At 42.8% G+C, this 21,956-nt stretch overlaps 1 protein-coding gene across 1 annotated transcript; it reads right to left on the reverse strand.

The window, feature by feature from the left end:
• Positions 1 to 1,563: 1,563 nt before the first annotated feature.
• otud7b (OTU deubiquitinase 7B) lies at positions 1,564 to 21,722 on the reverse strand. The gene is made up of 12 exons (XM_033980719.2): positions 21,538 to 21,722; positions 12,075 to 12,220; positions 10,396 to 10,566; positions 7,961 to 8,185; positions 7,269 to 7,370; positions 7,061 to 7,188; positions 6,866 to 6,972; positions 6,668 to 6,795; positions 6,443 to 6,592; positions 5,839 to 5,953; positions 5,053 to 5,131; positions 1,564 to 4,934 (listed from the first exon to the last, which is right to left on the reverse strand). Exons 2-12 carry the CDS (start codon positions 12,157 to 12,159, stop codon positions 3,639 to 3,641), a joined length of 2,586 nt encoding a protein of 861 aa, XP_033836610.1. The 5' UTR covers positions 12,160 to 12,220; positions 21,538 to 21,722; the 3' UTR covers positions 1,564 to 3,638.
• Between the last annotated feature and the right edge of the window lie 234 nt (positions 21,723 to 21,956).

Raw genomic sequence — 21,956 nt, forward strand, 5'->3', positions numbered from 1 at the left:
TTCTCCAGGACATGCCTGTACCAAGGGACTCTTGGTGTAACTGTAAACATAAGATAACAGCACATGGTGCTGGTTGAAGTTATGGGAAAATGGGATGATAATAGAATAAAGTGATATTTTTAGTATTCTCCAGATAACATTTCAGATTGTTGCATGTGTCACAATGTCATAACTCTAGCCTATCGTCACCAGTAAAAGATTGGAAGATTGCAAGTTAATCTATCTTTCTGCAGCCCCCAGTGTTCAGTGTTCTTAAAGGAACTGTATGTACCTGTGCTCTTCCTTTTTTCCCTTTATTTTTTTTTCCTTTTAAAAAAAAAGAAAAAGAAAAAGGGGGTTACTACAGTCACAAGTGAACCTGTGTGTCCAGAGACTTAACCTGCAGATGGAGACACATACATATGGACAGACCTCATGTGAAAGCTCAGAACCTCCAGAATTCACTCACTGAGCTGTAGAGGCTGCACTAGCACTGATTCATGATTGGCTGCAGGTGCTGGGGTTTAGGTTGTGACCATTCACATCAGAGAGAGTCGTTTTAGGTTTAGGTTTGTGTGAGGCGCATTCTGCTCTCTGATTGGATAATCGCCTTAAGAACCAAAACGCTACATAAATGGGACGTCATGTGTGACATCATAAATCAACATTATAGGTGTTATCAGTAAAAGCTATAGTTGATTTGGACATGTTCACTTCTGGAGACACAACTAGGTCATGTTTATGAAATTTAATCTTACATACAGGTCCTTTAAATACTCATATCTTGAAAACATTCTTATAACCCACCTCAAACTGAAGCTGAGCATATAAACTGTTGAGAAAAAATACAGATGACTAAATCAAATGTTTAATTCAAAAGGAATCCACCAGAAATCTGACCAGAACTGAAGAAGTGGCTCAGATGAACAGTGAACGTCTTCACTGCTACATTTTGTCCAGTTGACAGATTTTATTTTTCTTTTGAAATGGATCAGACCTGGACGACTGAGGGAATACACATACACACACACATTCAAAAGGAGTTTGACCATATATGAGCACATACATGGACTTGCACAGTGCTTTTGTGCGGCAGAGCAGCTTGTGTTACATGGACCCCCACTGCTCCTATGACCCGGGCACAGGCCGCTCCCCATGGACACGCCTGTAAACCACTCCTGTAAACGCATACAAAAAACTGATTCCCTCTGCCTATGTCATCATGAAACACGAAAAACTCCATCCAAAATACAGAGACAATTTATGCCATTTTAACAAAGGTGCTATTCATTTTTATTAGTCTAATCATAACTATTGTGTAATTTAGAGAAGTTTTGACTTTTACTTTGTTAACATTATGGTTGCTAGGTAACAGTTATGGATTAGCTCTGTGTATGTCACATCTGTTAGCCGTGTCCAACCAAGAAGTAAAATTATAAACTTCACCAAAATGGTCAAACTAGAAAGGACAAGACAAGATTTGTGTTAAAATCTTCAATATAACGATGTTAACTATGTCAAAACCTGCCATAAGCATGTTTAAGCACACTTTGGTGAACAAAATACAGTAAACTGTCAGTTTTCAAATACAATAAATTTATTTGAAGGGTGCAAAAAAAATGAAAATTGAACAAACTAGAAGATAGATGATTTGATGTTTGCTCTCCCGACTTGACTGTGACCACTTAAGGACTCTGCCAGTCAACAGACCAATCAGAGCCAGTAGACAAACAGAGCCCGCCCCCAGCTCCTGTCCTCCTCAGCTCAGCTCACTCCACCTCTCCAGGAACTACAGGTAAAGAGTCCAGACAGAGGGGGACGCGCACTTCCACACGCTCCACACTGGGCTTACAAAAATAAATGCTAAGTTTTCTATTCATAAATATACAAAGGAGTAGCCTGCGCGCGCGGTCTGCAGATGCCCGCATTAGACCTGACCATGTACTTCAAACCAGAGGCGAGTTAGAGCAGAGCGGGGTGTGTCATTTCAAATCTAAATAAATACTTTAGGACTGCTGTTTAGTAATGCAGATGCAGAGTACAAGTGCCAATCACTTTGAAAGAAACAAAGAGTATCATAAAATGCAGCAGCAGCGCCCTCAGTTGGACAAGGCAGTGAATTGCATGAGTTGTGCTTTATCTATCAAAGGGATAATGACCTCAGAGAGAATGTCTCAGGATCACTGATGTCCTAGGCCTGGTCAGTGTGCAAATGTGACATCATCACTGTTCGGTGCAAGGCTCAACTAAACAGTGCATTTTGAATGCAGGGCGAAGCAGTTTGGACCTTTCAGATTGAGTACTATATATGAGCAATGTGAAAGAGGCTAGGCTCACAATATCTACACTTGAAGATAACCAATAGTACTTTATTACTGCTACTGTGGTTATATAAAGTGTTTGGAGGATCGTGCATGTAACATCAGTGTCCTGACTCTTGTGTGACCAGTAGTGAAGCTTGTTCTGAAGCCAAGTCCCCTGGTAACTCAATTGTGTAACTAATATATATGTGAGCAGCTAGTGTAGGCCTGTGTGTGCAGACACACACTGTGACTACAGACACACACTGTGACTACAGACACACTGTGACTGCACACACATTGCTGAGGCAGCAAGCCTGTCGCTCCAGAGTTAAACTGAACAATATTCTGTGAAACACTGGAGGATGAGATGAAAGCTGCTCTTGTCTAAGGGTCATGTCAGATACATTTAGTGTTGCATCCTTCAGCAGAACTCCCTTAGCCTGCTCACTCCCTCCCTCCCTCCCTCCCTCCCTTACTGTCCTGCTGTAGTGACAGTCCTCCTCACCAGGCCTAGTAACAGTAGTGAACAAACAAACAAGCAAACAAACTAAGGCCTAAGAGCAGGCCCTGTGTCAGTACTAGAGCAGTAGGGAGGCCCTGGGTCCATGGCACAGCAGCACCACCAGAGAAATCTAATGTAGTGTATAGAGCGTTTAATGGGATGAAGCATTCCAAAGCACCATGTATGTGGGAACAGCGCCACACTGAGGACAATGTGAGACAATGCTGGTTTGTCACCTACCGCAGTGTTTTAGGATGAGATTGTTGAGTGCTGATGCCACACACAGCGGCTGTCAGCTGATTACAAACATGGACATGTTTACAATGTCATCATAATATAACCAAGACCCACTGTGTCACAAATGGACTGCAATCATTTAACGACAACAGCGATAGAAGTCTGAGTTTAGGTGGGCCTTTTTACCTTCCAAGACAAAACAGCTGTTAATTTAACTTCACTAGTCATTTCAATCACTTCTTCTTTATATTCTGTTCACACAGAAATGAATGAAAGGAAAGCCTATCTGTCCTGTTAATGCAGAACTGCACTTTGGCATAGTGCCAAATCAAAGCAAAGTCAGCAAATCTTAAGCTGACGTCTGCTTTGACCTGGAAGTGAGAGAAATACACTGTATGTGACGTCACACTTAACAATCCCATAGTTTCTAAATTGTATGATTAAAATCTGAAGTTGGTCTTCAGACTGTGGTGTGTGCTGTGACATGAGACCAGGGTTCATCAGAAAACAAAGATGAGTGTGTTTCTGAAATGTAGTCAAAACAAAAAGACGTCATCCCATGACTCCACATATCTGTGTGGGAAAAGGCCACTCAGCGATTTGGACTGTTCGCTCCCTCAGAACCGGTGTATGGCTGGCTCTGTCTCCCTTTTCTTCAACTCCTCGCGGTAGCAGTAGGAGCAGAAGTTACTGGTTTCAGGGTGTCCATAGTAGGGACAGTCCAGTGTCCTGCAGCGGGTGGACAGTCCCCCCGCACTGCCCACAGAGTAGTGTCTGACCGGCATCCCGAGCCGGGGGTCCAAGTTGGAGCGCACGTCCCGGAAGCCATTAGTGTATGGGGGTGCTAATTCAGAGCGAAGATAGTCCGGCGTATTGAACTCTGGGGGGTAGGGAGGGGCAAGGCGAGATGGGCTGGCAGGAGGGTTGTACTGTGGGTGGGGGGGGCCCTGTGCAGAGGGGCAGTGACGAGGTAAGGTGGCATAAGACGGCAGGCCTGGGTACGAGGCAGGAGAGCCCCCTGCCAGCTGTCGGCGGCTGTCCACAGCCATGCGCATGTGCTGGGGCAGGGGCTCTGGGAGCGGGTCTATGATGGTGGGGCGGGGGATGGGCACCACAGCAGAGTACATGGAGGGGGCAAGGGGAGTCGGCTTAAAAGAATTGTTCTCAGGTTCCTCTTTGTGCTCGTAGGGCTGGTAGCTGAGGTCAGTGCCCCCTAGCATGTCCTTGTGGGGGCCGTTGGTGACCCCCTTTCTCTCTGCCTCCCGTTTCTGCTGTTCCTGCTCCGCCCTGAAGCGGTCCTCAGCGTCCAGCAGGTAGCGCTGGATCATCTCCTCTTGGAAGGGCTGGCGGTTGCTGGTGGTGAGGAGACTGGCCAGGATGAACTTGCGCTCGCCTTGCATAGCAGTGCGCAGGATGCCCAGGCTGGTCTTGACGTCAGCGCTGTACTTGTAAGGGTCAGTTTCAGTGCTGCTCCCCCCACTGCTGCTGCTGCTGTGGCCTGCTTGCCGCTCACTGGATGACTCCTCTGAGGTGGGGGCAGACTGACTGTCCTTACTGTCCTTTCTGCTCCTGAATGAGCCCTTCTTCTTTTCGGCTGCTTCACCTTTGGGCCCCATAGCTCCAGGAGTCTTCCCAGTCATCAAGCCCCCCACATTCTTCTTCAGCTTGCTCCCCAGACTTTTGCCAAAGCTGCCCAGTTTGTTGGCCACAGAGTCGGCCCTCTTCTTATCCTTGTCAGCCTTGTCCTTCCTGCTCTTGTCCTTGGAGGAGCTCTTTGCCCCGTTGACACTGGTGTCTGTGGTGCCGTTAGAGTTGCTGCTGACCGACTCTTTGTCAGACTCAGAGTCAGGGGGCGAGCGGGGGTCTTCTCCAGCTGAGGCGGTGGGGGACTCAGGCTGGGCCAGAGGAGCCTGCTGCATACACACAACAGTGGAGTTTAGCAACCTTTCATCACTATTCTGCCCTGTCCTTTAGAATGCAGGCCCTAGGACTTCCCTGAGAGCTCAGTGCAGCAGAAGCAGTGACACTTACCTCACAGGGCAGAGGCAGCCAGGTGACCGTCATGTAGCTGTGCAGCATGTGCAGTTTAGCCTCCAGAGACAGAGCCACACTGTGGGACACACAAACACAAAATGACACCAGCTCATTTGAACCAAAACCATGGCAACCACTAAATAAAACAGAATTCAACAGTCCTGTCTCATTCAATAACTGTGTTTGCACTGTCTTATTTTGAACGCACATTCTCACATATGTAATAGGAGGAGGAAACACCAAATATCACATTAAAACCCTTTATTTGCATAAACTTCAGGTGCATTTTGGTTAATCCACATAACAGTTAATGCAAATTAATGAAAGGTGAAAATTATTTGAAGGCTAATGACAAGCTCATGGGGAACAAAATAAACTAAGTTTAGAACCACCATAGCCCCGTTTCTACGGTCCTATTGTTTCCACTAAACTAAGTTACTTTTTTAGTATCTGCTCTGAACAGGGTTTAACCAGGCCAAGTTGGTACTAAAGTGACTAACTGGTCACTGGTGGGTCAGCGTGCTGGGGAAATCCATGATTACCACAGTTTCCATGGATATTGATGTGGGCAGTATCCACATACTGTACCAAATTGTACATAATGACAACCAGGCCAAGTGGCAGAGTAGAGAAGAGATAAACAGGGCTGGTGAAAAAGGGGTTTATAATACTGCAGTCCCTCAATCAAAGAGGAACAACCACAGAGGGACTACCACAGAGGGACTACCACAGGGGGACTACCACAGGGGGACTACCACAGAGGGACTACCACAGAGGGACTACCTCGCCAGCATGACATTGTCGGTGTCATCTTTGCCCCACTCCCAGTCTTTCCCAGGGTCAACAGCAAAGTGCAGAGGTAACAGCTTGTGCTCTGAATCCGTCAGGGGGATGACCACTGCCATGGAGAGATACACAGAGACACAAATGGAAAAGTTTAATTAATATAATTTAAAATGAATATGAATGAATGCAATAACTCCATTTTAAAGTGCTATAATATTAAACTAAAATTAACCTTTTAGAATATATAAGTGGCTCCTCCTTTTTCAAGTCCATTCACTTTCAATAGACTTGTTTCACTGATCGCATTTTGTGTGCATATAAACCTGGACTGAATTCCTTTTACACATGCTAAGAAGTTATATACAATACAGAACAACCATAAATAGTTTCTCACTTAGCTTTTTAATGTTCATCTGTAAGTGAAATGGAGTCACACATTTAGTCTTATACTGTGTTTCTCCTTGATCCAAAACAATAATTATGATGAATTCACCCCTTCACTAGATCTCTAGACTGTAAGGCATAAAGTGTGCTCTCCCTCATCAGTGCAACTCTGCTGAGTTCAGGGCCACCACAGACCACTAGTGTGATGAGAGTATACCTTGCTCTTTGGTGCCATCCTTCTGCTCCATGGACACCAGTGCAGAGAAGTGGGCCTGGTCGTATGCAAGCACCAAAGGGGAGCGGTGGCACTTCGCAGCTGGCACTTCCAGAGGAAGGTATATGCCTCCAAATGGGATAGGAGCAAAGGCTGGGAAACAAAATTAGAAAATATATAAGTGTTTTAAACTATCTGAAATGTTTTGTTATGAAAAGATGTCTATACCTTCTCCTCCAGAGTCACGCAGCATGGTGTCAGCCACTACAACAATTGGTCTTTTGAGGACATGTGCCAGGACAAAGACATGGAACTCCTCTAAGCTCTCATACACTGGTTCTTCTGATGACTCCGTGCTGAACAACAAAGCTGAAGTTATGGGGGTGCTTCAACAGTGATGAGCAGCACACACTTATGAAGACATACCCATTAGTGCCGTTTGTGTTGTAGTGTATTCGAGGTTCACTGGAGGCCAACTTCAACAGTTCATTCCACTCTTTCTGCCACTCCTCCTCTGTGTAAACCAGCCCCGACTGATGAAACACAAGTGAATTAGTTTTGAAGACCCTTGGCTGGTATGAGGACATCTAATTGGTTTGAAAGCCCCTGACTGAGCCATACCTCTTTGTTCTGCTGCGTCTGTTGCCACCTCCAGCGTCGTCTCAGGGCATCTCTCTCCAGGCCGTGGTCCATCAGAGCGTACAGGGACTTCCGCAGCATCAGATCCCGGTCATGGAAGCCCCACATTCCTGCAGCACAGCCACAATCTCTCTCATTTATATGTGACCAATGTAACATGTATAATGTCTGCACTTAAGAGAGTTCATACCTAGAGAAGCAGCGTGTAACAGGCAGTTCCCATCTCCACTAGTCGCCAATGGCAATAGATTCTGACAGTTCGGAACGACTTTCGTCCACCAGTTTAACCTCCCTTTAAACAAAATGCCAAACACCACAAACATAAGTACTGTGATTCTGCGGTTGTTATTGTATTGGTTGGCTACTTTTTACGTTACATTTTTTAATTAATGTTTTTGGATTTTGACCAACTAAGAAGTGCAGCATGTGCAGTTCAAAGTACAGAGGTTATGGACTGTTGGATTGTGTGATTTGAGCGGTTTATTTTTCCTGTATCCATGGTGTCCCTACTTGGAGATAGCTATGCTGCAGACTTTTTACATCAATACAGTGGCCTTTCTACGCCAAATATGACAGAAGACCTTCTAGAGGGAATTGCCTCTCATCACCGACCGAAACGACAGCGGGCTGCAGGACAGAAAGGAGGGACACTTTTGTCCTGAGGGCAACTACTCTCCTCAAACTGCACTGACTCTGGATCTGATGACTCTACCTGTTGAGCCTGTTTTCTATTCTTATTGTATTCTCAATGTGCTTAAACAGTCCCCCGGGGACAAATAATGAGATACTAATTGATTGAAAAGTAGTGCCAGGCTCCTCCGGTTTAGCCACAGTTGGCCTATTGCTTTATGCTTAGTTTTACATGTGCTTGGTCATCTGTACCCGCGTGCTCCAGTGCCACCATCATGGACTGCTCGATCAGATCCCTCTCGATGAAGTTGCGGAAGTCGTCACGGTACACAGTGAGGTTGGGCAGCTGGAACGTGCACAGAGGTGTGTCCAGGAGGTTCTCGCTACTGGTGCCCCCTGTGGAGACGTGAGAGCGCGCCAGAGACACGATGGTGGAGCTGGCATGGGAGATGCCCCGGGACAGGCGCTTCTCTGTGGCTGAAAACACAAACAGCAATCCCACTAAACAACTGTAAAAGCTCCTGAGGTGTGGTACTTTAACAAGAAAATAGTACAGTACTTGAAAAATATTAGGAAACCGGCACTAAAGGCACTCAGCAGTAGTGCTGTCATGGTTCTAACATTTCTGTGAGAAAAAGCTTGATTCTTGATACTGATTTTGATGCTACAATGACATTATACAAACCCATGAAGCTAAATGACATTCACTTTTTAGGAAAAAGACATCCAGTTTGTTGTCGGATTTTTCCACAGGTTCTCACTGTGCGGTTTTTGCATGTTCTTTATATCACATAACATTTTTTAACTTTAACCTCAAACTCCTCTACAATTATCAGGGATAGAGAAACAAGATAAAGATTGACAAAGATGCAATCCTTTCTCTGTAAGAGAGAAAAATCCTGCAGCCTTTTTACATCAATACAAAAGCAAAAAACATCTTTCAGCTGTCTGAAAGGTGATAATGGTGATAAAGGTTCAGTATCACAGGTCCAGTATCAATACTTGTCCAAGTTTCAATACTAGTTTTAGTTTTTTACTATCTCAGCACCACACAAACACTCACAGTTGTGGTTCAGGGGTTTGAAGTGTTCTGTTACACTGTGAATAAAGTCTTTTTCCACTTAAACAGATGACACAGCCAATGCGGGCTGCTCCACAGACTGCAGAGGGCGTGTCATTCACACACTTCTGAGTCAACACTTTGTGCTTGGAGCTGACACAGATATGGGCCTGCTCTGAGTGGTGGGAGAGGTTTCTTTAGTCCTTGTCTGGTTTCACTTAGAGATTTTATATAAGGTGTACATGTCCAGGGAGTAAAATGTGTAGTCCATGTCTACTGCAGGCCTATAATTATTTGCATTAATATATGTAGTTGTGTTATTTTTGGTTTAACAGCGATTTTGTATGATCCTTATTTTAAGTTGATACTTTGCAGTGACATCACACTGGGGTGTTCTGAATGTATGTGTATGGTGGAATGTTCACCAGTAACCATGGTGACACAATGCACACATTAGCAAACACAGCCAAAAAAAGTTTTAAGTCTGACAACTAAAGAAAAAATACAAAATGGATTTAATCAACACAGTTTTAGGAGCCTGTGATCGATATCAGCACTCATGGTCCCATTTGATTTTGAGTTTGATTTTCAACAAAAAGTGAGTGACTAACTGAAAAACAAGCCTGTGAAAGTAATTTATTTGAGGGGGGAGTTGTTCAGATCATCTCACCTATTACCTTATTTCGCTATATACTAACTCATTTCAAAATGACATTCTCTTCGAGAATATACTGTTTTGTCCCACCCCTAGGCGACTAAAAAGAGGGCGCGGCAAAAGCTCTCAAAACTATTATGCATCTCTATGTATCTGACCCAAACTGCACTCAAAACTTCACCTGCAGAGGAGTTCATGCAAAACTACTATTTATGCAGAGAAAAATACTTGGAAACAAAGACAGATTAAAGTTGTAAATCATTAATCTGCGTTTTTAAATACAAGGGACGTAAAAGGGATGTCATTTTGGACTTAATAAGAATTTTTTTTTAATAAAATCAGCTTTATTTTACATAATGCATTTTGTCAGCTAGAGAACATTGGTGTTACTGCGATATATTGAGATTGTTGCAGTATAAATTTTTACGTCAGTCACTATCTCGATATCAATATACATTGTGCAGCCCTACCTAGACCTTCCTATTTCCACTTGTACTTGGGTGTGACACTAACTTTAGGCACTACACTGTCTGAAGCTCTATTAGACTTTAATCTGAGCTTTGTTTTAGCACAATCAGGCCAGAAAGAGCTGTAACTACACCAGGCGAGCTGATTTAAGATGTTAAACAAGTCTCTCACGCATAAAATTACAGTCACAAGCTAACTAGCATTAGCTAACCGTTGTTCAGTTAGTCACGCTCACTCACGGTTTTGTTGAAAATCAAACAGAACCATGGACACTCGGATTGATCACAGGCTCCTGAAAATGTGCTGTTTGGATCTATTTCTTTTTTTTTTGAGTTCTCAGATCTAAAAACTTATCAGGCTGTGTTTGCTAATGTGTGCATTGTGTAATCATGGGAACTGCTGAATATTCCACCATAGAGATACATGTAGAACACCCCCAGTGTGATGTTATTGCATATCTTGAAGTGATTGCCAACAGTGAAACATTGGGTTGGGTTCACTGACCTTGCACCACCTCCTCTTGCCTCTGTAGAAGTGGCCGACCCACCCGAGCCATGTCTTTGTCTGGGGGCACGAAGGCCCTCTCCTCGCCGAAGGAGTAGGAGAGGTTGACCGCGTGGACCTGCCGGAGCTGCTCGTAGTCGCTGAGGGCCGCCGTGAAGTCCCAGTTCTTCCCTGAAGGGTGGATCGAGAATGTTCACAAAGGCTGACGAAGGCAGACCGGAACACTGACACTGCGTTATGAGCTCCTATCAGGGGCAAAGGTCACTAGCACACTGGAGAGATATCAGCTGAAAGTAGGCCTTTCACCTTTCATCTATATAATACCGCACTGAATAACACAACAACTGCATCAAGCAGACAGGTGGGAGGTATGTGTTTTACAGATCTTATAGAGGTTATGCAGATGACATCATCCAATTCGGTAGAACGAGTGGCGACATGACATGAGTGTCAAAGGTGAGTAATGAGATTTTCTTCTGTAAAAGCTCAAAACACTAAATCTAAAATGTGAAAGAGCTGCTACAGTTTAAGAACAAATATAAAAGCCTAGAACTTTGACAAATATTTAGTTTGCACCTGACTCTAAAACAAGAAAATCAAGTCAACAGTATAAAACCAGTGAACAGTGAAACCACAGGGACATTTACAGTTATCACTGATACAGACTTTGCATCAGACACCTGAACCTTTCTCTCCTTAAATCACGTTTCTGAGTCCGTGGTTTGAGGAGATTAACTGTTGTGGGGTGAGTAGAAGTGTCCTTTAGCTCCCCCTATTGTTAGCTAACAAGCTAGCTATCTGCACAGCTACAACAACAACCAAGAAACTACTTTCACTTTCCAATTTACCATATAAAGATAATTTGAGCTAAAAAAAAATGAAATAAGTCCAAGGGCAAAGATTAGGCCAAAAAACTCAAAGACACACATTTTGTCTGTTGTGCTGCCTCAGTGCCAGAATGTGAAGGGGCTTTTTTCAAATAAAATGGTGTCACTGCAAAACCTCTATCAATAGCAATATCAAGTATATAGTAAACAGGCTTAAAAAGTAGAGAGGTTTTAAAATGTTTCAAGATAAAACAAACGTGTAAACATTGTTGATATTGCTCAGTAGAGAGGTTTTAAAATGTTTCAAGATAAAACAAACGTTTAAACATTGTTGATATTGCTCAGTATTACAAATACAGTGTGGAACTTCCTGGAGGAGGAACATCACTGGGATGATGCTATAAAAATTAAAGTTAAAACCATACTTAGCAATATTTTCCATGGAGATAGATGTGTCTTATGCCATACGGTGGAAAGGAACATTTCCATGGAAACAAGCAGGAGCAGGCCCTCGTCCAGGCTAAATAAGAGTCAAGTTTGTGGAGATGCAAGGACGATCACAGTAAGAATGGAATGATGTTGTTGAAGGATGTTTTCCAGTGTAATAAACACAATCAAAATGAAAAAAAACATTTTTCTATTTTATGGCATACTGTGGCTTTAAAACAAAAAATATTTATTGCCCAGGTTCAATTTATTTTCTTGGTAGAGTGGGTAAGGTATCGAAATACCATGTTATTTGAAGATGTACAAAATGGTATATCTATTGTAAATCCCAATCTACTGTTGTCAGAGAGGAGGGATACAGGTGTGTGTGTGTGTGTTGTGTGCGTGTGTGTGCTGTGGACCCACCCTCGAGCAGGTCTCGGGCCAACCCCGGCTCAGCTCCGGTGGAACGGACAAAGTCGGACAGCACCGCGTCCATGTCCACGGTCATGTGATCATCAAGTCAGACGGATGTGTGTCCAGGAGAGAAAGTGCTCCTGTCACAGCCACACCTACGACACAGAAGAGAGGACACACTGTAGGACACATCTATTAAATGTGACTAGATACTAGGGTGGTCAAATGCATTAAAAATGATACTAATCGATACTAAAACTTGTATCAAAACTAAAAAAGTCCCATTCACAGGACAGAAATGAACCTTTCCTGAATAGACTCATTCTGCTTTCTGATTGGATAATTATCTTGAGGATCGAAAACACCAAAAAATTATAACAAACTTGGACATAATGTAAAATGTTTTTGTAATTAAGAATAAAACAGCATTACAATGGTTATTAGTAAACACCATAGACTGAATGGACATAGCTAACCAGCAAGTCGCTGTGTTCAAAATAGGAAGTGATGATCGACGTGCTTCTGGCTCCATTAACTCCAATTCACTATCGCCCTTTTCTCTACAGCTGCTGCAGTCAGGCTCGAGATCATGTACAGCAACATTTATTTTACTGTTGTATCTGTAAATAAAAGATATGAACTAATTAATATGAATGAACATTAATAATAGAGAAATCAGATCTCTTCTTTCCCCGTGATCACTTATGATAGAGCTACAGGTTTGCACAACATCCTTGTTACTGAGTGGCTCTTTGGTTGCTATGATACTTGTAGTCTGAATTCCAAATATGGAACTTGGCTCCAAATTTGTCCCTATAACCGCTAGCCTCGATGAGCTTCATGTGACTGGAGCTGAACGCTGTGGGTGAGGTCACACTCCCTTAGTCCACTTCTTTATACAGTCTATGGTGACAGCTATATTTAAACATGTTTACCTCGTATCTGGGGACACAAGTCAAGTTTATAAAATTCAAATCAACTCACATACAGTTGTTTTAAGTCAATATGTTGACAGAAACAACGTACTCTGTATTTTGTGCACTCTTCCCACAGCCTTTACAGTGACGCAACCATTTGTCATGTGGTCAGTGGATTAGCTCCGCCCACGCTCTCCTGGATTACCGGGACCGCGTGGAGAGCCTGGTGTGTGTGCAGTGACAGAACACTACACTTTAATCTCATGTGAATCTCATTATTCACTCGGAGCAACACTAAAATAAGCACACACAGGTACTATGGGCTAAACAGTGTGTGGGACTAATGTGGAGCATCAATACACGTGACAGAACAGACACAGCAGAGCCAAAAGCAGGATGCCATCTCTATCCAGTTGATACTTTGAAGCTGATATCACCAACATTCCCTGGGGCTATAATGCTAACTCTAGGAATTGCTCTGACTGACGCTTTGTTGGACTTTTATCTGATCTTTAATTTAACACAGTCTGACTAGAAAGAACTGACTTAGCTGGAACAACAACAGGTGAGATGATTTGTGCTGTTGTGGTTAGAATCCTGCGTTTATACTCAGGGAAGAGTAAAAAATAACATTATAAACATTATAACAAACATTATAAACCTAAGTACAGGCATAGAGCGACATGGCCAATGTGTGTGGCCCCTACGACAGCCCACGCCCCCTGCAACGTCCCCTACGACAACTTGTTGAGTCCTACGACACTCTGTCACGTCCCCTATGACACTCCACATACCTCAGATTCATTGGGACAAATTCACAAGTTTATTCTGTCTTTATATAAACACACTGTTTTGTAATACTTTTTCCTACATAATTTGTTGTTTTTCATGAACTCCCCCTGCAGGTATAGTCTTATGAGTGCAGTTTGGGTCAGATACATAGAAATACGTCATAGTTTCAAAAGCTTTTGCCGCGCCCCCTTTTACGTCGACTAATCAATGGTGAGGACATGTCTTTAATGGACTACAGCCCTACAATGCACAGGGAATGTTTGGGGTCAGATTAAAACTCAAAGTGAACAGTAACGAGACTTAACACTTAACACTGACGCCATCAGATGGACAAAACTGGGAACTGCAAAACATAAAGCCCCAAATCCATGGATCTATAATAAGATCTTATAATGCCTCCATGTTAAAATCACATCACTTCTTTTGAGTGACATTTGGAAGAGCAAGGCGAAGGGGACTCAGAGTGCCAAAATGAAAGAGAAACTTATAAAGCATTTTAATAAATTGCTTTCTGCAAATATAGCATTTTCAAAACAATAAAAGGTAACATGGTGATCTAAATATCTTATGGTCTTATATATCTTAAAGGTCTTGTTTATGTTTATGAAATAAAGACTGAAAGTAACTTGTATTCAGTTAAAACATATACAATTTAATTTAAAACTGTAATCAGCAAAAGACATGGTTTAGTGCTATATTTGATGCTAATCTTGATATCAGTGACAGTGGGGGTAAAATATCCTGATGTATCAGACCAATAGTTTTGTACAAAACAAACACTCCCAGTCAAAAGTCTGAACACATGTTTTCATTTATGCTTCTTCTTTGGCCCTGGTGAAACGTGCCCACATATTTTCAAAAACTCAGATTTTCCTGTATTTGGGCCTTCTGTCCACACATACACAGTGTTTTATAAACACTCTCCAAAGTGAAGGTTTTTAAAAACACAGGTTATTTCCAAGACGTATGGACTGTGTGCGTCCATGGCAACACGGCCCCATAAGCTGTGGAGTGACATTGGGACTGCTGCTTCAGTTGGCCGACAGAGGAAAGTAAACTGCTGTTAGCTGCAATTAGGCCACTACCCGTCTATAGGGGGCTCTACTGAGAGCTTTGGCAGCCCGTGCATGTGCGTTAAACCATCAATTAGTTTACAATTGTACAACCGCAGCTGATGATCATCGTTGGAGCGCTTAGTGCACCAGGACTGTTCAGACCAGACCTCTACACACTTGATCAATGGTCAGGACCTTAGGGGAAATACTGCACATTTCTTCAGAGAGGAGCCAACGCCTGACATGGACTCACTCATTTCGACTTCCTCTTGTTGCTGTCAGTTTTATTTGGTCACATAGCCATGTAGACACAGCCTCAGTGCTGTGGTTAGTTATAAACAATAAAACCAGTAGTGTCCCATGGAATCAGTGATAGGCAGCGTCACAACTTCAGAAACTCACTTTAGTTTAGGCTATTGGCGGGAATATTCCCCTTCTATGCTATGTAAGCAGAGGACACAAGTCCTTTGCCTTTGTCATTTCTCCTCTTCTACTTTCTTTATGGTAAATGTGGTAATAACTGATTAAATAGGCTGAAATAATCACTAAATGAATACAAGGTCACAGAGAAGAATGGAACGATTATGTCATCACTGAACAGAAAAAAAAAAACAGTGTGTGTGGACAGAGGTACTTTTTTAATCAAGTGAAGAAAACATCCAATTATAAAAATATCTGGGTAGATACTTCCATGATTATTTATGCTGTAAATACTCACTGAAGCATCGGGACTATGAATGACACGTGAATGTAGTAAACTAAATAAAATCAAAATAACTAAATTTTAAAAATAGCCTTCACCCTTTGCTTGGATCACTTCATCATGAAGGTCCAAGAAACAGGGCCAAGGGTTTGCAACACTGTCGACAAAGCAAAGGTTGGCAAGATACTAAAAGCTTTGGAATATGAAATATTTAGTTGAGTCATTTAATTTTTTTCTTTGATACATAATAACATATCCTGCTTCATATATTTTATGTCTTGTGTGTGTATCTAAAATGTAGAAAGTAAACAAAGAAAACAACAATGAATGAGAGGGTGTGTCCAAACTTTTGACTGGTGGTGCATTTCTTCTATTGGAAATAGAAGAGCGATGAAGAGAAAGAAGAGGGGGTGTGTTCGCAAAAAGAAAACAAATGATTCTTTATATGGGACAAACCCTGTTACTGCCCAAGTGTGAACAACATGGTAAACAGGAAGACACATGCTGTGTGCCCTGCCCACACCAGGAGCTCAGAGGTTCCCTGTACAGAATGAGTACACAGAGGGCGGACATGTTGTCTTGTCCCACTGACCTGAACACTGCTCTGACTTATTCATGTGGCCACGCTGCAGAGGAGCCTCAGCAGCAGCTCTGTGTAAGTGATCCATGTGAGTCGGCTAGCAGCTGCTGCACACACGCTCCACACACACACACCAGACAACGTGCATGTACTCTCCATGCACACACCAGAGGTGGGACCAAGTCTCAAGTAATTCTCAAGCCTTTAACTTTAAGTCCAAATCAAGTCCCAAGTGAAAAACCAGCACGTCCAAGTTGAGTCCCAAATCTGACTCGAGTCCAAGTCACAACTTGTCAGTCCTCACCTCTGGCACACACATTGCACACACCGTGCACATTTTCATCATCATACTTGCTCAAATGATTCGTTTTGATACTAGTTTATGTATGAGTTAGTATCTGGTATCGATTTTTTTACTACCCTAACCCTCATCTACACAAATGACTGACAAGGCTCATTGATTAGAGAGTTTGTCCACCAACACAAAAGTCAGATGTTCATTAATAAGTACCACTGCGACAGTGTGAAACTAAAGTAGGACAGTAGGTATTGTGCTCATGAGCTCATCTATCCACAATCCTTTTTGTTTATACTGTAAAGGTCCCGTAAATATGAGATGTTTGTTACATTTGACCCAGCCTCATATTCACACAGACAAACTTTGGTCACAGCCACTGACCGTGTCGACCATTTGCACAGCCTGCATGAAGTATGACATTCAAAAATCCTTTAAGACAAAAAACATGTGCAATGGACATAAGGCTTAAAGTTAAGGAACAACAGGACATGTATCCTCAAACTAGTCACCAAACACGTTTCTAGAGATACCAGGGACTCAAAAAATTATTATTCCAACTTCCAATGTTTTGCTACTCTGGCCACAAATAAATTTGAAAAGTATCCAGCCCTGCTGCGTCCTTGGGCAAGACACCTCACCATGCTCACTGCGACCAGCAACTGGTGGGAGTCATGCCCAGGGCAGCTCTGTGTACGATTCCAAAACTGCAGAATGACGTGTGATGGACAGGAAGCACATTTAACCACAAGAACTAATGCAGTTCCACAGTTTGTGTTCTGTTATAATATAAATTTGCAAACATTTGAATTGTGCAATAGAAAGACAATTCTAATCATGATTAGCATCATTGTTCCAATCAATTTCACAAACAATGTCATGAAAAAGAATTATTAAAGGAGCTGTACCTGATTTTTTTCACTTAAAATCTGGCCCCAGTACAGATAAATTGTAAAAGCAAATATTAACATGAAAAAGACAGATTTACCGTTTGGAAAACAGGAAGTTTGCTGCATGTTAGTTATAATTAGCTTTATCGTGACAGTAAAACTTCTCTCTGGTCTCTGAACATTGTGAGAAGTACTTATAAACTCATCATGGAGAATAATTAGAATGCTCTAGATAAGTGACCGCAGTTAAAAATGAACTAGTTCTGTTTTTCATACTTTTAAAGGGCAGTAAAATCAGATACAGTGCCTGTTAATTATTCAAAAAAATATGGGTGCTTCTCCTCCTCCTCATCACTCATACAGTGACTTTTAAGACATACTTTGCTTGTGTCTGCTCTATAGTTATAATCTATGACATCTGTGGATCATTATATTATCTGCACATTTATTATTGCAATATTCATCTAAAATCACTTAATAAAAGAAACAAATGTCTTGACTTTCGCGTTACAAAACTTTGGTGCCCAATGGGAGCTGACGTCACAACAACGAGCTGTGCAGTGGTCAGCACCTCCGATGGATAGCTCCACATCATGCTATAAAGTAGCAGATATATATTTTTTTTCATTTGTACCAAAATGATTACATGACGCTGGTCTGCTTTAAAGCATGAATCACAAAATAATCATAACTTGGTCAAAAAGGATCATGTCTATTCTCCCTGAGTTATGTCATTGTTTCCATAATGGAGCGGCTTGGACAAAAAGGCTCTAGTATTTTCTCTTATATCAAACCTTGTGCCATGGTTCAGTCACTGGTGGGCCGTCCTCAGTCCCTGTCTGATCTTGTGAGACAAAGGTGGTCGTACAGAAGTGCTATGGTGTCCTATTTTTCACACTGCGCTGGGCCAGTGTGTCACCAAACAAAGGCCCACTTAAAACACCAGCTGAATTATTCAAAGGAAACATGACCTGAACACTGCTCCTGTCCAAATGCCCAGTCATGCTGGAGGGGACAGGGAGAGGAGGGGACAGAGAGAGGAGCAGGGACAGCACCGGGATAGGGAATGGAGGAAAGCAGGGAGAGGACAGGCACATGGAGAGGACGGGTACAGGGAAGGGAGCAAGGAGAGGATGGAAAATCGAGAAGAGGAGGGGAGCAGGGAGAAGAGGGGACGGGGAGAGGACAGAGGAGAAGTGGGGACAGGGAGTGGGACAGGAAGTGGAGCAGGGAGGATACATGGTAGTGGGTAGAGGGACAGGGAGAGGACAGGGAAGGGAGCGGCTGGACAGGAGCGAGGAGGGGACAGGGAGGGGAACAGTCTCAGCCTTTCTCTGGAATGTGTGTTCTGCTCATGACTCATCACAACACTCAGCACACAGCCACACTCACACGACTTCATGGACTGCACGGTCAAAGGCACGATCACCGCAGTCACACTTATAGCAGTCATATTGTGCTTGTGTCTGCTCTGTAGTTATAATCTATGACACCTGTGGATCATTATGTTACAATTTGCACATTTTAATTCCCAGGACTTAAAAGACACAAGTCAGCTAGCTTCCGCGTTAGGAAATCGCGGTGCCCACTGAGAGCTGACGTCGCCGTAAACGTCAGCACAACAAAACACCATGAAGATGCTATGGATAGCTGCACATCGCACTAGTGAGCAGCGGATTTTTTAGTCATTTCAAAATGGCTACCCGATGGTACTGAATCCTGTGTCTTTAACAATTAAGAAAATAAAATTGGAGGACGAAGTATGTCACAGTGGGCGTGTACCGGCGGCAGTGAAAACGGGGGTAAGATCAGAGCAATGACGTCTTGAATACAGGAGAATCAAGAATACTCACACGCGCATGATCAAAAACGAATGAATCTAAATACAACTTCAGAGGGTCAATGGGAAGAGACAGCACTGTAACATGGTTAAAAAATCTGAAAAGTCCATTTGATGATCCAAGGAGCCGTGTATCACTGGACATCAAACATTCTCAAGAGCCTATAGTCCTAAACCGAGGTGGAGCGCACATCCCAACCTACACTACACAACTGGTTGACCTGGTTTATGGTTAACATCTCTATAATTACTGGATCTATTCAAACAAAAACTGACCACGTTTTCTCTAATAGCAACAATCAACTTCAATAACCGAGGCCTGTTTGTCTTCAGGTGAAAGGATATAATTACAGTTGTTTCCCTTTCTCATTTACCCTCTTTAAGTTGTATTTGGAGTGGCTTGTGCAAGTCTGTGCAATCTTTAATCTTCCAATTTTCCAAGAAGTCATATTGCCGATCATCTCCCACCATCACCGGTACATGCCCACTGTGACATATGAACTTTATTCTCCAATTTAAAAAAAAAAAAAAAAAAATTAATGGGTGATACGTGTAGGATTCGGCAGCATCACTTTGGTACAAATGAAAAAATTAAAAAATGCACGGTTCACTAGTGCGAACAGCAGTTTGTTTTTTTCAAGTATATTGGAGATTTACTGTGATGTCAGCTCTCATTGGGCACCACAGTTTTCCAACACAGAAGTTAGGTATCTTTTTAGATTAATATTGACATTTAAAATGTGCAAATTATATTATAACAATGATCCACGGGTGTCATAGATTATTAGATTATTAGGCTAGTTATTTAGGCCCAGGCCCTCCATCTGGTGAGTGCTATGAAACCCTGAGCTTCTCCAGAAAAAACATTTCTCAAAAGTAGAAACTCCTTTAAGTACTTATCTATGGCTTTAAGTATCTACTGATCCCCAATATCAACAGATGCCAGAGCAGAGACTATAAACAGCACTTACTTTTTTAAAGAGAGGGATTTTACTTCTGTGGGGTATTAACTGCGAACACATAGCATATTTAGATGACCATGTTACCTTTTATTGTTTTGAAAATGCTGTATTTGCCAAAAGCTTATTAACATGCTTTTAAAGTTTTACTTTCATTTTTGATGCTGAACCCCCCTGTCTTTGCTCTCCATGCTAAATCACTCCCCCCTTCAGAGCACCATCACAACACACAATCAACGTGCATCGTACTAATGAATGCGCTGCACATTGCATCAGGTTTGTCAAGTTGCTGGGTACAGTTTTGTATCATGTTCTTGTACATTTATGGAGAAGGTGTAGGCTTGTGGGCGGAGCATTGCACAGAATCTTACAGCTAACTGTAAGAAGGGTTTGAATAGGAGAAAAAAAAATGTTTGAAAAAATTACATAAGACAAAACTGGCCCGAGTGTGTTATGTAGCCATATCTACAGAACAACTCCAATACCAGTATTTGATGATTGCACAACATGGTGATCTAAATATGTTATGTGTTAGCAGTTAATACACCATAGAAGAAAAATAACTCCTCTTTAAAGTTCGTGCTTGTTCACCTGATTTAGACCAGGTTTAGGCTTGATCCAGATTTAGGCTGATTTAGCCACCCTGGTTTCACTCACAAAGCAAATGAATGTCTCAGAAGGACCAATGAGAGACTGCAGGGATGTCTACTCATGTGCTGTGGAATCTGAACAGTGCCATGCCCAAACTGCACTCAGCATCAGGTAAAGGAATTATGAACCTGTGTTAGCTTTATGTTGCATTAAGGTGGAGGTAAAACAATACAGATTTAGATTAGTTAGCTCATTAAAGATGTCTGTATAGTGTGGTCCCGTTACATGAGGGGCATCCATCAGGGCAGGGGCACTATGAGATCACACAAACAAGTCTGTACGTCCACCCTCCTGGAGGGCTACAGCTCTGAGGTGGAGGCTAACTGAAATACATCAGATGACCGTTTTATTCCAACTGCCGGGCACCTCGCGGGCCTGTGTGTAACTCCGGGATTTGCTGACTGCATTTCTATGGCGTAACGTCAATCTGCTTCTGGATCATGATTGTTTACTTATTCAAGAAGCTTCCAGACATATGTCCTGAGCATTTAAAGGACTGTCAACAGTGCGTGCCATCGCAGCAGGGACGACACCGACAGAACACACGGCGTTACATAAACGCATTAGACACGTCCAAATGGGATTTGTGCGCTGTTAGCTCACTGCTCATCTGCAGCTACAGCACTGTTTACATGTATTATGACCTACTGCATTCATTTGTCAGGTTTATATTTCATGACAGAGAAAATGTCAACATAGGGCTAGCAAGTGGCTACTTTAGCCAGGCTAATCAACAGCTAGCGTTAGCCGCTGTTCTGCTGCTGGAGCTCAAGTCTCCTTTACTTCTTACCGTCCGCGGCCGCGCTGTCTGCGAGCTCAGCATTCTCGTAAGTTTCCCACAGCACGCCACATCCTCGCGGGAACAAGACACAGATCAACTTTTCTGCACCTCTCGAGAAACAAGGCGTACATTTGCTAAAGAGAGCACCGCCGACAAAGTAATTCTACAGCACTTACAACAACAACGTCAAACACGGATAGTCCCGCCTTTTCCACAGAGTCCACCAATCACAGAGCGGGAGACGCATCATAGACGCGCCCTTCAGCCAATCACGTGTGGGCAGGTCTGTGACGGATATGCGCCGAGTGAGTAAACACCAAATGAGAGTGACGGAGCAGAGGACATGTGCGCGGCCATTGGCTGCAGCGGAGCAGACGCATCCAAAGCAGACGCATCCAGAGGCTCCAGAGCAGACACATCCAAAGCAG

Source organism: Periophthalmus magnuspinnatus, chromosome 16, assembly GCF_009829125.3.
Source record: "Periophthalmus magnuspinnatus isolate fPerMag1 chromosome 16, fPerMag1.2.pri, whole genome shotgun sequence".
NCBI lineage: Eukaryota > Metazoa > Chordata > Actinopteri > Gobiiformes > Gobiidae > Periophthalmus > Periophthalmus magnuspinnatus.